Here is a 16,670-nt window from a genome sequence, read left to right as displayed (position 1 = left end):
CTCACTAATTAAAGCCTTGAGTACTTTACATAACATAAGTCATAAGCTACTGGCCGCTACTCTATCATGATCAATACAGGAATTGACCAGCAAAGGAATATGGATTCTTTATTGTACCTGGCCGAGAGAACGGGTCCACAAGGAAAATGTCACAAATGTGTCTCAGGACAACACATTTTCCAATGCAGACCTGAAAACGGAGTAGATTATTTACTATCAATGGAGATTTGGATTTTTTAAAAAAAATAGCATTGGGTTTTGGCTAATGACATAGTTGTTGATACTATATGAGGTTTCATACAAGGGTTACCTTTTTATGTTAAAGATATGTTATTAAGTCATATCAAGAAGCTGATACCCAGTGGTACAAAGTGAGATGCTTATGTTTCATGACTCAGGGACAGTAAAGCATCTCTTTGGAAGTGACTTTATTCCGTCCTTACAGCTGCTCAATTAGTGTATCATATCTGCTTTGGAAACATTCTTGTACATCAAATTGCCTCCAGACTCCCATTCCCATTACTCCCAATTTATTCCTCTTTCTTTCCAAAATTTAGGAGTCTGTGTTACACATTAGCAAATCAGCAGTATATTAAGATGATTTACAGATTGCTTAAAAGAAAACTACACTTTTCAAACTCCATGGCTCCAACATCTCTTAAGCTTTAATTTAAAGTCCCTGCTTTCTGATATCTCATTGACATAAAACATCCGGTGCTTCAGTTCTAAACGGTTTTATAGAAGTGTTATTTAATAGACCCACATGTTGCTGCTAATCAATAAATTATTTTCATAGAAACAATAGCATAAAGGATTTTTTTTTTTTTGTTAAGAACAAATATTCTGGTTGACAAGACTCTATATATCTGTGACAATGGGAAGTCTAATAAGAAGTTCATGGGCTGCTTTAAACAGATAGTATCTGTTGCTTTGACATGCAACAATGAGTGCAACATAAATAATTTCATTCCTTCACAAAAATACTTGAATTTTCCAGGAAAAAGTATCAGGGAACATTCAACATTACAAAAACATTTGTGATTGTACAACTAATGGTAGACATTGGTAATTTTTGCTGGTGGTGAACTGGTAAAGTTGATGAAAACTTTGTAAATATCATCTAGTACTTAAACAATGCACACATGGATTTTATTTGTGATGCTTTTCAATAACCCTGAGCTTGGGATCAGTTAGTTGTAGTGTAAAAAGCAGTAGTAAGACCACCCAGGATGAAGTGAAAAATAAATCTTAGAACTATATGGCATGTACACATGTGTACATTTTTAACATTGGATGTGCTTTTAAGAGTTGGCTCTATACATTATTGGGATTTAATGTGACCAAGATATTTTAAGAAAAAATATTTTGGCTTTGATTACTGTTTTTGCTAAATTGCATATTTAATTATGAAAGGCTTTTTGGTGGTAATCCGAGTAGTTCTACTTATAGGATGTACTTAAATTACAATAGTCTCTTCATAGTATTAAAATACTATAAAATTAGTGGAAAAAAATGATTGAGAATTAAAGCAGTCACTCTCATACTGCTGACAAATTTCAGAAAGACTAATACTGGAATATTCCAGGAGAATTTGTACCTTCATTATCTTAGGAAATGTAAGGGAAATGAGCTAACAATATTATCTATAAAGTATACTCTCATTGCTTTGCATTCCCTCTCCTAAGAATGTTATTTAAAAACTAGATAAAACTATTTATATAGTTGATGTTTTTCATATTCCTTTTTTGTCCAAAACAACAACAGCAACAACCCAAACAAACAGAGGAAGCATCACTTTTAAAAAGATGAATAGTAGAAATATATTCTAAGTGACATTCTGCCATCCCCAATTCAACCTGTATCATTGTTAGGAGAATATTACTTAAAACACAAAAACTTTCTCTAATTTCCATCTCAATCATTCTCAAAATATGTAATAGTTTCTCTTCATCAACAGTCTAAGTAATTTTAACCTGATAGACCAGGGCCCAGACATCTTCGTATCTGACCTCTGCCTCTAGTGCCAACATACACTGTAGCCTTCCTAGGCAGGCAACAATGTAGCCTTCCTAAGACTCAGACAGGAGGAAGCCTGAGTGGAGCTGTTGGGCCAGGGACATCGTGAGAAGTCAGCCAGGAAAGGCAGTGAGAATAATCTGTGTGCCTCTGGAAGAGAATGAGATCCAAATCTACAGGAATGAGTCACTTAGCACACTGCTACTGAAACATTAATGTATGCACAAAACATCTGGGGATTTCGCTAAAATGCCAGCTCTGATTTAGAAAGTCTGGGGTGGGTCTTAGGGATCTTTATTTCTCATAAGCTTCCTTTGACCACCTGTTTCCAGTAGCCTGGACTTAGTGGATAGCTGACCAAAGTAGACAAGATCAATAGCACGTAAGTGGGCTCTCCAGAAGTATAAAAAGCGGTAGTAGCCTGGAACCGAAGCATATGCATTGCTAATAAAAGAGATGATGGCTGTGTTCCTTGATGCTTTTACTTCCTTTGAAGATCAATGCACTTTCTTCCCTTGCCTTTTCCAGCCCCTGTTGTCTCTTCAGACTCTCACAGCATTTGAGATTGTTCTGCTTCTTAGGCTCTTAAATTTTTTTTTTTTTTTTTTTTGAGCAGTCCATTCCAATCCTTTAACATGCTGTCATTATGTGGCCAATAAGTTAAAGTTGAATGTTCAACGTGAGCTGTGCTGTATGCAGTGCAAGCTATGTAAACATAGCAGGACTGACCGGAAGCACACAGAAACAGAGCTTAGAAACATATCAAGAGAGGATACTTAGACTTAAGACATTAAAGAAGGTCTAGCTCAATTTTTTCTGAAAGTTATCTTCACTGCTACCATGAATATACACTGCCTATTAAGTTTTGAACTTAATATTCTGTTTTTCAGTTATGGACAGCATAATTACTTTTGTACGATCTTTATTCTTTTCCCACCTACTAGCTCGTCTAATATATACAGTAGTCTTTACTGGGGACCAGCCCAAAGGGTCTCTTAAAATTCCTATAAATGGAATAATTCTACTTCAAAGCCTACATTGTTATTTCATCTCTTTATGCTGCTTTTTATCAATATCCAAGATAGTTAAAGCTGAAAGACGACAGTACTTCAAACAAAAAGCAATTATTTTAAAAGAATACCAAATAATTGAAGCCGATCAGTGTTCACACTTTTGGAACTTTTATCCTTTCCTACCAGACCTTGAAGTCTGTCAGATTTTGCTGAGACCTTCATATTAGTGGACATCTGGATCATGTCATAGTTTGGTTTTATTTTTGCCTAACAGTTTCTTTGTGGATTTGCCTCCCACAACACATATGGTTTATTTCTTATGTTTATCCTTAGCTTGGCAGGGTTTTCTGGTGTCATGTCTCTTTTCATCTCTACATTTTAAAGGGAGTTATTTTGCATAAATTATTATCTTTCTAGGTGTGAATTATGGTAGTGTTCTTTTTCATGTGTTCTTTAGAGACTATGAATAAATGACTGATCTTACATCTTTGTCCTGTAAATTATATTATAAAAAAGTCATTTCTTCTCTACTATATGTTTTTTCAACTTAATTCTATTTTGAAAGTTCTTCATCAGTGCTTGCAATTACTTAGACTGTGTCTCAAGATTTTATACATATATATAAAAGCACACTTAATGTAACATAATTATTTGAGCTTATATGAAAAGAATGATTTTGTTTTCTGGAAGATAGCTCATAAAATAATGTATAGAGATGTGTCCCAGGTTGAAAACTGTATTTTATATATATATATATATATATATATATATATATATATATATATATATATATATATTACTTGGTGCAGAACAATTTGTTAACTCATCTTTAGAATATAGTCTTTGAGGTAATGGGCAGACAGTAGTCCTAAAAATCAGAAATGAAAGCTGACCTAGCTAGAAACTAAGATAAATGTGTTGGTATCTTAATTTAACAGAGTTTTATGAGATGATAAAAGTCAAAGACGTTAAGTTCTTTGTCTTTAATTGGGTGTCCCTTAGAATTTCTTTTGAGGGATTTCCTTTCAGAATTTTTATGGGAAGAGGCATGTAGAAAAGTGCTCAAATGAATGGTATGACTGAGGGAAATTATTTTTATTGTCACAATTTAGAATTTCTAAAAATTTGTTATGCTCCTTTAATTTGATGTTTTTAAATTGAATCATCTAGGCATATGCACCAAGTAAATATATCCTTTATTTCAAAAAATATACATATTTGGGTAGAATGTATCTATATGAGATAATTATAATTACTGCTGAAAAATGAGAATCTATGAGTATATAGGATTTCTTCTGGCATTTATTGACAAATTATTGATAATTGTTATATACTAGGAAGTAGAAATTCACTGAAAAGTATTTATGAAGTTGATCTAGGTGTATATTTTTATCAAAATGCTTACAATTTTGAAGTTTACTTCACAAAAGTATTCATTTCAAATGATTAAAAATTGATGTATTTTATAAAAAATTGTTTCCAAATATAAAAGTGGGATATATATATATATATATATATATATATATATATATATATTCCAAAAGTATTCCTTTTTGTTTTGGTCACATAATCAAATATGTGAAGAAACCTCATTTTGTATCAGTTGAAATAGTCTTCTTTTTTGTCCCAATTTTTACTGTTTAAGAAAGATACACGAAGAAACCAATAAGTTTTATTTGATTTTTTTTTTTTGTTAGAGGATGTGAATTATAGACATCACTTCAAGTGAACACGTGACCAATATTTTATTGGCTCATTCATCTTCCTTATTAATTAATATCTTATGTTATCAAGTGCCCAAGTCAATAAATTGTTTACTAAAATGTGCATTTTTTAGATGATCTAAACTAAAATAATGCTTATTGCAATGGTAATTTATTAAAAGTTTAATAGATTATTTACTTTCACTATGTAATGTGGTGGTAAAAAAAATTCTATTCTAATTTAATCAAATAAGATTTTAATCTGGTGCTTAAAATTCTTTAAATGTTAGATCTAGACAAGCCACTTATTACTTTTCTCTCCTACAAAGTTGGAATAATATTCTAAAATTGCCCTGCTTCATATAAGAAAGATCAAATCAGATCATGAAAATACTTTGAACATTATAAAGTGATATTAAAAAAATATAATATTACTATCACCATGAAGTAGCTTTAGTAAGGCTTTATTAACACTTCTATACTTCTGCTTATATTTATTTCATTTAATATTGTACGGATATCAATCAGATAATTTTATAAAAATGTATAAACATTTTCTTCAAACAAGTTCAAGAATATTACTTCTCAATAATAAATAATAGAGCTTCCTGATACTATATAGTATTAATAAATACCATCTTAGAAAGAGAACAGTATGGAAACAATTATATATTATAGTACAATTTCCACTAAGGGTAACAGGATATGTTACTTTTAGAAGGATCATGGATTTTGTAATGTAGGATATTTGTTGTTTTTTGCTTTTTTAAATTCTAGAAGACTTAAGAAGTTAAAAGAGAAGTGATAATGGCTTTTTTTTTTTTTTTTTAAGTTAATGACTAGATTATTGTTTTGGTCAAAATACAATCATCTTGGGATGAGTATTTATTCAAACTTTTCTGAGTGAATATATTTCATAATTGTAGGAATTCAGTGTACCCTTTGAAAGCACACTTTTCCATATGGATGCTAGATTTTATTTTTGATGCTGTATAATATTCACTAGGTAATAATTTAACCTGCTTCCCAAACCAAATAAAATATAATTAATTTCAACATACTGTCAGTGTGAAAGGTAATGCGAAGAAGAAAATAAGAAACATTTCTGAAATTGGTAGATGTCAATAATGGAAATTTGAAACATAGATGTACCATTTTTTAGTCAGTATTTAAATTCAAGTAGAATTTATTGAATTATAGTATATTGAGACCTATATTAACTTGCTGACATTTATCAGCATGAAAAAAATGTTTAAGGATTAATGAAACTGTCATTCTCAAATGCAAGATAGGTATAATGCAAAAAAAACTAAAGTAGAAAAGTTGTTTGGTTTTAGACACAAATTTTGTCTGAAAATGTTTAAGCATCTTTGGAATTAGTTATCAAAACAATAGAAAATAAGAAAAGAAAAGGAAAGGAAAAAAAAGAAAAGAAAAGAAAAGAAAAGGAAAGAAAGAAAGAAAGAAAGAAAGAAAGAAAGAAAAAAACAAAAGAAATTAAGAATTGGACTGCTACACAAATGACATGGATTTTTTAAAATATATTTACTTATGGTTAATGCTTCAGAGAGATTTACAAAAAAAAAATCTGGAAGTTAAGACTTCAAAATTACCCAAATTGTGATGATTTAGACACGTTTATGAAAACTTTTGCTTAGGTACTATATAAATAGTGTGTCTACAAGTCTAATGTTTAGATTAAGAGAAATATAATACATTATTTTTTTCTTATATGAGAAAAAACTTGACAGTTTAATATAATGCTGATGTGGAGCTGACAGTTTCAAGATGTAGTTAGGCCTCTTTGTGTGTGTGTGTGTGTGTGTGTGTGTGTGTGTGTGTGTGTGTGTTTGTGAAAATAGGAATCTGTTCTTGTCAACTATATGCGCTAACCTCACCTGTATAATTGTTTAGTCATGAAATACTCCATCTAGTTATCCATTGAACAAACACAGGCTTTGTATTTTAATGCTGCCTTTGATGAAGTGTCTGTGAGTCACCTTGCTAATTAGTAATGCAATGTTGGAACCTGAGGCCGAGCAGTCCAATACTATTAGATGAGTGAGGTAATGCTGAAGGAAGATGAGATATAAGATAAACTATTTGTTGAAGTGTGTTAGAGCACAGACGGGTCAACCCGATGAGTCTGTCTTCTCCCAGCCATTCATCTGCAGAATTCTGAATTCCGGCTGAAGCATGGTCAGTTGACCCAGCGAGGAGATTACAGCATAAAGATTAGTTTGAAGGTGGTTGTGGGACCACTGCCCAATGCTATGACTTAGCTAAATCAAGATAAAAGAGAGCAACATGAAGAGGGAAGGTAGAAAGGGAAAGTGAAGTAGGTAAGGGTACAAGCAAGCAGAGGGGTACAAGCCAGCATGACACCACATGCCAGTGATGAGAATGGGGGGACAAATAGAGGGCAATGAACCAACATCCAGGTAATACTAAACAAATGCACCGTCATGACTCATAGTAGTGGGGCATTTCACTTTTCTTTATGAACCCCATGCACCATCCATTTGGAATACTTGTTCCCAGAATAAAAGCATTTTTCACACCTCTCCTCCAGGTTCCTTCTTTCTTCCACCCAGATCTCTCTTCTTTTACTTCATTTCAATTCATAGCTTGAATGCTACCTCTTTTCTGAAGCTTTCCATGATCTCTCTCACCAAATTAACTCCTCTCTCCTCTTGATCTCATAGTGCCTTTATTGTGAGCTTGTGTTTGGAGCTTACCACATTGTCACCTGGTTCTTTCCAACAATGATTTATTGAGCTCCTTCCCTGAGCCAGGCATCATGGTAGGTACTGGAGGCAGAGATGAATCAGATGCAAACCCTGCCCTCAAGGAGCTCACAGTCTAGAAAGGAAGACAATGGTATAAACAAAATAAATTACACCTTTGTGATGTGTGGCAATCAAAAACATATACAAGACACAAATTTAGTGCTGAGAAGGTGGCTAGCTTAAATCTAGGGATGGGAGGGTCAGGAAAGGTTTGCCGGATAAGATGATTATAAGTCATATAACTGTTTCCTTTATTTCATTGTGAGCTCTTTGAAGACAGGGGTTATGTCTCACTCATCTTAGTATCTTCATCATCTACCAGTGCCTGGCACGTAGTAGATAGACAAGCGCTATCAGTGAAATTTAATCAAACAGGTAGGAATCTGGTTCTAAAGGGCAAAGTGTCTAAAAGCCCAATTTCTTTATATTCAAAATCTTTTTGTTGTTTTGGTTTGATTTGCTACCCCTGCCTCTGTGTGCTTGCATGTTTGAAATGAAAATCAAGTTATTTTCTTTGGTCAGGTTGACTGAAAATGGCCATACAATATGAAGCACCATTTCTGTGGCTTTATTCTCTCTCTTCTATTTATAGAGCCTCTTAATATATATTAACGTACTAATAAAGTACGTTTCTGTAATTAACTAGTATAATAAAATTGTTAGAAATCAAATAAATTAATAGGATTTAGCAGACTTTTTGAAAAATAATGCTTCCTTCTTTATGGAGACATATGTTTTGTAAATACTAACATTGACTTTTAATAATTATTACAAAGTTAAAATTAAAATCATGGATATCTTTGGCATCAGGCCAGTTTACATTTAAAAGCTTACAACTCAATAGATGGTTTAAGTGTGTCTATGAAGCCATGGAACTTGATAGATTTCCATTAAAGTGAAAGGCAATTATGTTTAAAAATGAATTAATAAAAAAAAAGATTTCCCAGTTATGCTATTCACTCTATGTATATTAATGCTTGCTTATGACCTTTGGGATAGGCAAATTTAATAACAATTATTGGGTATTTTTGTAGATCCTGAATGATACCACACTGATTATGATAATGACACATTATAGAATTTCATTTCCATATTTCCTGTTTAGGTATGATATAAAAATAATATTTAATTTAAAGGGCATAAGAATTCACATCATCACCATAAATATAGAACCCAGTTTACAGATGACGACAATGAAGAAATCTGCTAGCTGATTCTGTAGCAATCTGACTGGTTCTCAACGTTTTCTAAACTTACTTTCCTTGACACCATATGCTAGAGGGAACAGTAAAGACATCTGAATTCAAATATTTTGAAGAAATGTGTATTTAGCAACTGAATACATGCTAAAAGGAATAATTTACAGCAGCACTTTCATTACATTTTCTCTCCAGTTTTCTAGTTCCTATCTGAAATGCAGTGATAAATACAGATATGGAACATATTTACTACCTGGCAAAAACATGCTTATTGAATGGGCACACACCTTCTGTCCTTAAATAGCACATAAACCACCTTGTTACCTGTGTGGGAAAATCTGGCATTTTATGATGATGTTTAACACACTGAAATAGAGTACCTATAAAAAGTTGCATTTTACACTGGTTTCTTCTTTTCAAAATTATTTACATCTCTTTTGCCTAATGTGTAGGTAGCAAAAATATTAAACACATACCATTGAAAATCACTAAATAATACATAAAAAGTAGCATTAAGTGTGCATTTACATGCATTTACATTTTACATTTGATTTTAACTGGGCAGTAATTTCTCTGCTGAGATGTACCTTTTCCTACTTTAAGATTGCTGTCCTGATTTGCTTAATCTCACATGAGTCTCTCAACATAGTTTCAACTCTGATGATACATGCATATGCCAAAGTCTATTAAAACTAAGTGGGACATTAATTATTTTTCGTGCAACCTGTCCCCTCTCAATACACATTGGCAGAAGATTATGACTGTAATAAGAGTTATTTACCTGCAAGTTATAGCTATAATTCTCTTTGAAAACTTAGACCTGATGGTTTATAAAGACATGCCAGTAGATTTGTTAGTTTTTGTTTCATTTCATTGAAATCTAGACCTTCTATAGTATTTCATAATGCTAAACAGGATGCATTCGGATATTGGGAGTTATCCCTGAAGTTAGTATACGATCTTTATCCCTTCAAATCCCTTATTTTTGAAGACTGATAAGAAATAAGATACTTCTGTTACTGCAAATAAATTTGTTTCAGTTGCAAATTTAGAACACAATGCAACACCGAATTTTAGTGTTGTTAAGATAGTCTATAAAAATAAAAGAATGGCCTATTTTGGGAGCACTCTTTGTTTTTTGATTAATATTTCAAACTTTTTTTCCTCTACATGAGTGTGTCCTTCAAATAATTTAAAATTCAGCAACCATTTGGGGATGTACTTCTAAAAGTAATACTTTCTTAAATATATAAAGTTTTTAGGCTCTCATTTAAAGCAAGTGTCAACAAATGGTTTATTCAAAGTAATCATTAAAACTGTAACATGAGCTTCCATCTGTGAAATATTTCAGCTGATACAGAATTTTTAGAAAACCCACTGCAGTCTGAGGTGAGAAATTAATGCTGAGTTAATTAGAATCCCAAGGCAGGGTTAGAATTTCAATGCTGTTTTCATTAGCAATAGGATTTTTTTTTTTTTTTTTTCATTTTTGTGCATGATGAAGGACCTAGGGTGGGATTGCTGGTAAGGTGAGAATAGTGCAAAAGAAACTATTGAAATGCTGATGGTTTTTACACCTTGATGTCAATGACTCTCAAGAAATCATCTTAGAACAATGAAGCAGGCAAGCCCTTGATTAATAATCTTTTACATTATTATATAAATTGTTGTAGGAGACAAAGAGTTTTACATGTTTTAAGTATGGGTTGTGTCCTGGAAAATAGTTTGTATAAAATTCACTCCCATTGATATGAAAAGAATTAGTGTTCTTTAGACAAATAATTGTCTTAAAACAATGCAAGATAAGAGGCAGCTGATACAAATGTAAACAGAGTTGAGAAATTTGCTTTTAAGGTATTGTTCTGAAAAGTACTGATCTCTCTCTTCTAAAAAAATTAGGTGACACAGATGTAATTCCTAATGGAATGGCACGAGACAGTTTCCAAATATCATGTAGGGATTCAAGGACAGAATTAAGAGACATTCTCTATTAATATTATATTAAGATAATGCTTATTAATTTCATGAAAAATGCAGTTCTTTTTCTCATTGATACAGTAGGTACAACAAAATGCATTTAATAAATCAATTTGTTTCTTACCTATTTTGCTGGTTAAATGCTTTGTTTTTCTAAGACCATTATGCAGGTTAAAATTATTTTAGATAATACTTAAAGGAGAGGAGGTGTTATTTGCTTGAAATCCTCAGAGACATAAAGCATAATTTACATCTGGGTTTTAAGAATTAACTGTTAATGATGTACATATGTTTCTAAAACAGTATCAGCTATCCCTCTTGCAGAACTGAAAACAAAATGTTGAAAAAAAGCAGCACACAATTGGAATTTTTAAAACCAAAACTATATAGCACAATTATTGTAAGAAAAAAACCTACTCTAGCTTAGAAAAGAGCTAAATTTTACTGCATATTTGTCATGGTACATTTAAATTATAGTTTTAATAAAATACATCTTTAGATCAAAGCTGAAAGAAGACATCAGTAGTAGATCAGTGTATTCCATTTTTCTTCTGGATGATGGATGGTTTATGTTTTTTTATATTTCCACAGACCATTTCATTCAGTATCATTTTACTCCTCCAGTACATATAAACACAAGTGCTGGTAGACAAAAAATATCCTTGAATCCAACTACGTTTTGGAATATTCATCAGCTTACTAAATCCATGCAGTTTATTTTAAAGTTTTAGTTCAATAAAATGGCTTTGCTGATGCAATTTTTCTTCTTTAGATGGCAATATGGCAAATGACATTTTAATTTCTCAGGCAAAGAAGAAAGCGAAACCTGTACAACGAAATCCCATAGGAAACATTAAGTCTGCTAAAGTGAACATCTGCATTCCCCTGACCTCAATTACATGTTGGTATTAGGAAGAAAGCCTGTTAGGAAAGTTACTCATGGACTTAATTTATAATTGGTGGGACTCAGTTGCATTTCCCACCATTGTAAACATCCACATAATGCCATGAAAAAAGTTCATGTATATTGCATTTTTTCCAGTTATTGTCTTAGGCAAGTTTCTATTTGTTTGAGGTTTCTAGAGGTAATGCAGCTCAGACACTCCTAGGTGCCCTCTCAAATTCGTGGGTCCTCCGATTTCTACCTTTCTTATTTTCCTGTAAGTGCTTCCATTTGTTACTGTTCCCTTGACTATGTCCTGGCCTTTGCCGACGTTGTTTTCGGTCCCTTTTCCAAACTTGTTCACAGAAGTCATCCATGGTGTTCAGGTTAGGGTGGTTGATGAGCTGCATAAAGTCTCTGTACCAGACCTTCTGGCTCGGTGTCATGCTATTGGACATTTCTTTGGTCTTGGAGCCATCTACATCATCATCTTTATGAAGAAGTTCTTCCAAATGCTCCGTGTCAATGACTTCCAGGGTCACTTTAAGGAGAGTCTGCATGAACCCGTGTTCCACGGCATGACACAGGTAATTGCCTGAATCCTTCCGCTGTAGACTGCGCAGGAGAAGACCTTGCTCTGTTCTGATGATATGATCATCCACTCTAATCTAGCAGAGGAAAAAAGGGCAGTAAAAACATACGTAGTTAAAAGAAATATAAGTTCTGTGTCAGTAGAAATTTAGATTATGCATTCAGGAACATTTTAACAGTTAATAAAATTTCTAGCTTAAGAAGCATGATAGCATTTTCCCATCAGAAAAAAAGTTATAAATTTCTGTCAACTGTTTTTAAGATGCATTGCAAAATATGGGTTGTCTAATAGTTTTAATAAAATTTCTCATTGTAATAATTTAAAATATGCATGGTAATGGGAGGAAAGTACGAAGATAAATTTTATATATTTCGAAGAAAGCATATAAATATTTAAGAGAAAGTTAACATTAAATATTAGAATTGGAAATACAGAACCACGCTACTAGAAAACAAGGTGGTATCAAAATGAACCACATTGATTTGAAAAACAAAAACAAAAACAAAAATCACCAGTTGAGGAAGGAGAAAAAAGCATGGGGTTACATATTTAATTAATTATTTATTCAATTTCCTAGGCCTTAGATGTGACATAAAAATTAAGATATGCTCTTGACCATATCTAACCTCACTTTTATTTTGAATACAGTTTACAACAGAGATCTCTGAAAGCCTAAGCTGGTAAATGTCTAAAAGCAACCTTGACATTTGTGTTATGTGATTACATATTTAAAGACTGCTTCAAATGTCAAGAAAGGTAATAAGAGGATTTCCACCTTTATATTCAGATTATGTTTGTAGAATTATCTGCACATAATGCATTTACAAATCACCCACATAATCTGGTTACCCTTAATGCTTTTAAAAAGCTTTCAAGGTTCAGAGTACTCACTGAGATTTTCTCTGTAAAATTCTTTAATTTCACAGAAGAATAAATGTATCCATTGAGGAGAAAGATCTGTCTGATGCAACATGCAGACAGAGTTCATATCCGAGTTCAATCTGGGACCTTAGATCCTTCATCCTAAATCTACTACTCCCTTCCCAAAAGCTCCCTCCCCATTTGAGATGGAAGTGAATAGAGAAAGGAATATACATTAGATAGTGGAATTAATTGAAGAAAAGTTAAAATTAGTAGGAGGATTTTTTTTCCTATATGCAAATATAGATAACGTAATTGCCTCGTAGATAACACAGGAAAAAAAAAAAAAGATGACTTTCAAATTTATCCACGAAGAACTTCCGGGACAAAACTCTTCCAGTTCACCTTTGTTTCTCCAACTCCTAGCACAAAGCCTGTTACATAATCACGCTTCAGTGAATATTTGTGTAATGAATGAGTTGTCATTGGGTTAAGAAAAGGATAAGGTGGGGCCAGCCCAGTGGCTCAGGCAGTTAGAGCTCTATGCTCCTAACTCCGAAGGCTGCCGGTTCGATTCCCACATGGACCAGTGGGCTCTCAACCACAAGGTTGCTGGTTCAACTCCTGGAGTCCTGCAAGGGACGGTGGGCTCTGCCTCCTGCAACTAAGATTGAACACGGCACCTTGAGCTGAGTTGCTGCTGAGCTCCCGGATGGCTTAGTTGGTTGGAGAGTCCTCTCAACCACAAGGTTGCCAGTTCGATTCCTTGACTCCCGCAAGGGATGGTGGGCTGTGCCCCCTGCAACTAGAAACGGCAACTGGACCTGGAGTTGAGCTGCGTGCTCCACAACTAAGACTGAAAGGACAACACCTTGTAGCTGAACGGCACCCTCCACAACTAAGATTGAAAGGAGTTACTTGACTTGGAAAAAAGGCCTGGAAGTACACACTGTTCCCCAATAAAGTCCTGTTCCCCTTCCCCAATAAAATCTTTAAAAAAAAAAAGAAAAGAAAAGGATAAAGATACTCTTTTCCCCCTCAAGTCAACCATGCTGGGGTCACTTAGTATATGTTAGAAAGAAATAATCCAGTCAATTTAATTCCTGTACCTCTTCTTTTCGCTCTTCATTTCGCCTCTGAAATTGCCAATAGACCAGAGCTCTCTGTGATTTGGGGCTGCATTCCAGGAATGTGCTACTATTTTCTACTCCATAGATGATTCTTTCTTCAAAGCTATGGCCATGGTGATTATCTGTCCAGTGATGAGGAAATGAAACAAGAAAATGTAAGAGAAGTAAACTCAACTTTCCAAAGTATTTATTTGGAAATTCAGGAGATAAATTTGTTGCCAAGCTGGAAGTCTTTTCCAAATTAATTGAAGATGGCAGAAAATTTGAAGATGTAAGGTTTCAGAACCCAAGTTATCAAAATAGACTGATTATTGTGGTATGGGTTATATAAATCATATGCGGATATTTGTCTACCAGAAAATAGCATTACATTAACAGCCTTAGTCATGCATGCAGTATATACATTTTTATATGCCATAATAATACTCTCCAAGAAATTATTTTCAGTCTAAAACTCTATGCTCTAATGGGGCCAGTTCATATATTATTCTCTAGCAGAGAAATTATTTGTAAATTTTTTGTTATTGGTAAAAGTTATTTGTTATTGGTAAATGCAACACAGTTAAGATCAAAAGTACAACCCAGGGAGTCTAGGTAAAACTCATTTAGAGAAAAAAACCTCCTTCTTATCTTGTATAATCCTGTTTCTATGATGACATCCTGTACAATCTGGATGGGCTTTTAGAAACAAGATTATTCCTGTTTGTATTTGTTTTTCATCTGTAAAATTAAATTCACCAACCAATATTTATCTAGTATTTTACAAAAGGTAAAGTTCAGAAAGTTTACATGTCCTGCTAATAACCCCTAAACAATCCATGAATTTGTTCTGGAGATCAATTGGTGTGAAATGTTTGGGATGGCTCAGAAGAAAGATTCACAGATACAAGGCAATGTGGTTTCAATTGTCCCCATTTTAAAATGACACATCTTTTATTATTTTCAAGAATTAGGCTAAAGAATATGGCAAAAGTATATAATAAAATGCAGCAATAAGAAAAACTGTTTCCTGATTAAGTTTCTATTATTTTACCCTTTATGTAACCTACTTCAATGTGGTAAATGAAACACAGTTAAGATCAAAAGTACGACACAGGGAGTCTAGGTAAAACTCATTTAGAGAAAAAAAAAACACCTCCTTATTATCTTGTATAATCCTGTTTCTATGATGACATCCTGTACAATCTGGAACTCATTAAATTAGTTTAGAAAATAATAAATATATTTTCACATGAACAGAGGGCTGACAGTGTAGACAGATGAAAATTTTTTGCTCTCTACTTCAAACTTAACTAGATTTTTAATTTAAACAAGTTTCCCCCCTTTTTTGGCATCATTGTGACAGTTTTACTGTTGTTATAATCAAGTGAGTACTTTAGACTGTCATAGACAATATGATTTGCTCTCACTAGGTTTCAAATTTTCCAAAGCCTGCTTCCACCCAATTCCTGTCCAAAGCCTATGTCCATTATTTCCATGTCTCACTCTGCCTACAATCAAATTTCTGCCTCCATTTTCTGTCTTCAGGGATGTCAACCTCAGTGCCTTTTCCTCTATTGCCCTAGGTATGAAATAGAATCCTTCTAACATTGAGAAGTATCTGTCCTGTCTTATTTAAAAGATCAATCCCCTAGAAATAGGAAACACACACACACACACACACGAAATGACTAAACTGTAAAGAAACAATATTTAACTGATTCAGTCATTTTTCCATATTGGATATATATATATATATATATATATTTATTTATTTATTTATTTATTTTTTCAATATCTGCATTGAATATGGTAGTATTTTTCTTTTCCCTCTGAAATTATTAGTATATCTTTGATTGAATAGATATGGCACATATTGCTCTGATAGTTTGCTGGATATCTGCTTCCCTGGATAGAGATACATTGAATCTCTATGCCCAATAAGGGCTGGAAAGTCTCCTGTGAATCAGCTTCCTTGAACAATCAGAATGCCTTGTCACATATGAGGTCAATACAGTTTACATTGAATACATTTTTTCCGCTAATCATTATGCAGTTTAAACTGTTTTGATTTAGAAATCCTTTTAGTTGGAATATTATTCAGCCTTAAAAAAAGAAGGAAATCTGCAATAGACAACAACATGGATGGACCTGGAGGACATGCTAAGTGAAATAAGCCAGTCACTGAAGAGCAAATACTGTATGATCCCACTTATATGAGGTATCCAAAGTAGTCAAATACCTAGAAGCTGAGAGTAGAATAGTGGTTGCCAGGGACTGGGGGAAAGGGAATGTGGAGTTGCTAATCAATGGGTATATAGTTTCAGTTATGCAAGATCAATAAGATTTTAGACCTGCTGTGCAAAATTGTCCTTATAATGAACAATACACTGTTGTACACTTAAAAATTTGTTATGAGGATAGATCTCCTGTTAGGTATTCTTACTCCAATAAAATAAAAAAGTAAAAAACAAATCATTAAATAAATCATTTTACTTTTAGGAAGAGACTTTTTATTTAATCTCTCA

The 16,670-nt window shown here is 33.1% G+C and overlaps 1 protein-coding gene across 5 annotated transcripts in view; it reads right to left on the bottom strand.

Annotated features, from left to right (window-relative positions):
• Nucleotides 1–8,831: 8,831 nt before the first annotated feature.
• Nucleotides 8,832–16,670, bottom strand: part of SEMA3A (semaphorin 3A) — a 458,699-nt gene continuing 450,860 nt past the window's right edge. For all 5 annotated transcript variants that reach the window (XM_088797782.1, XM_074340665.2, XM_074340667.2 and 2 more), the window contains 2 exons: nt 14,143–14,285; nt 8,832–12,248 (listed from right to left, as the gene is read on the bottom strand). In XM_088797782.1, coding sequence (XP_088653908.1) covers nt 11,793–12,248; nt 14,143–14,285 — 599 coding nt within the window. In that variant the 3' untranslated portion in view covers nt 8,832–11,792. The remainder of the gene's footprint in view (nt 12,249–14,142; nt 14,286–16,670) is intronic.

The sequence above is a fragment of the Rhinolophus sinicus genome, chromosome 4 (assembly GCF_057876585.1).
Source record: "Rhinolophus sinicus isolate RSI-liver-muscle chromosome 4, RSI-T2T, whole genome shotgun sequence".
Taxonomy (NCBI): Eukaryota; Metazoa; Chordata; class Mammalia; order Chiroptera; family Rhinolophidae; genus Rhinolophus; species Rhinolophus sinicus.
The sequence above is the reverse complement of the archived record's forward strand: the minus strand, read 5'-3'. Positions and strand labels throughout refer to the sequence as shown.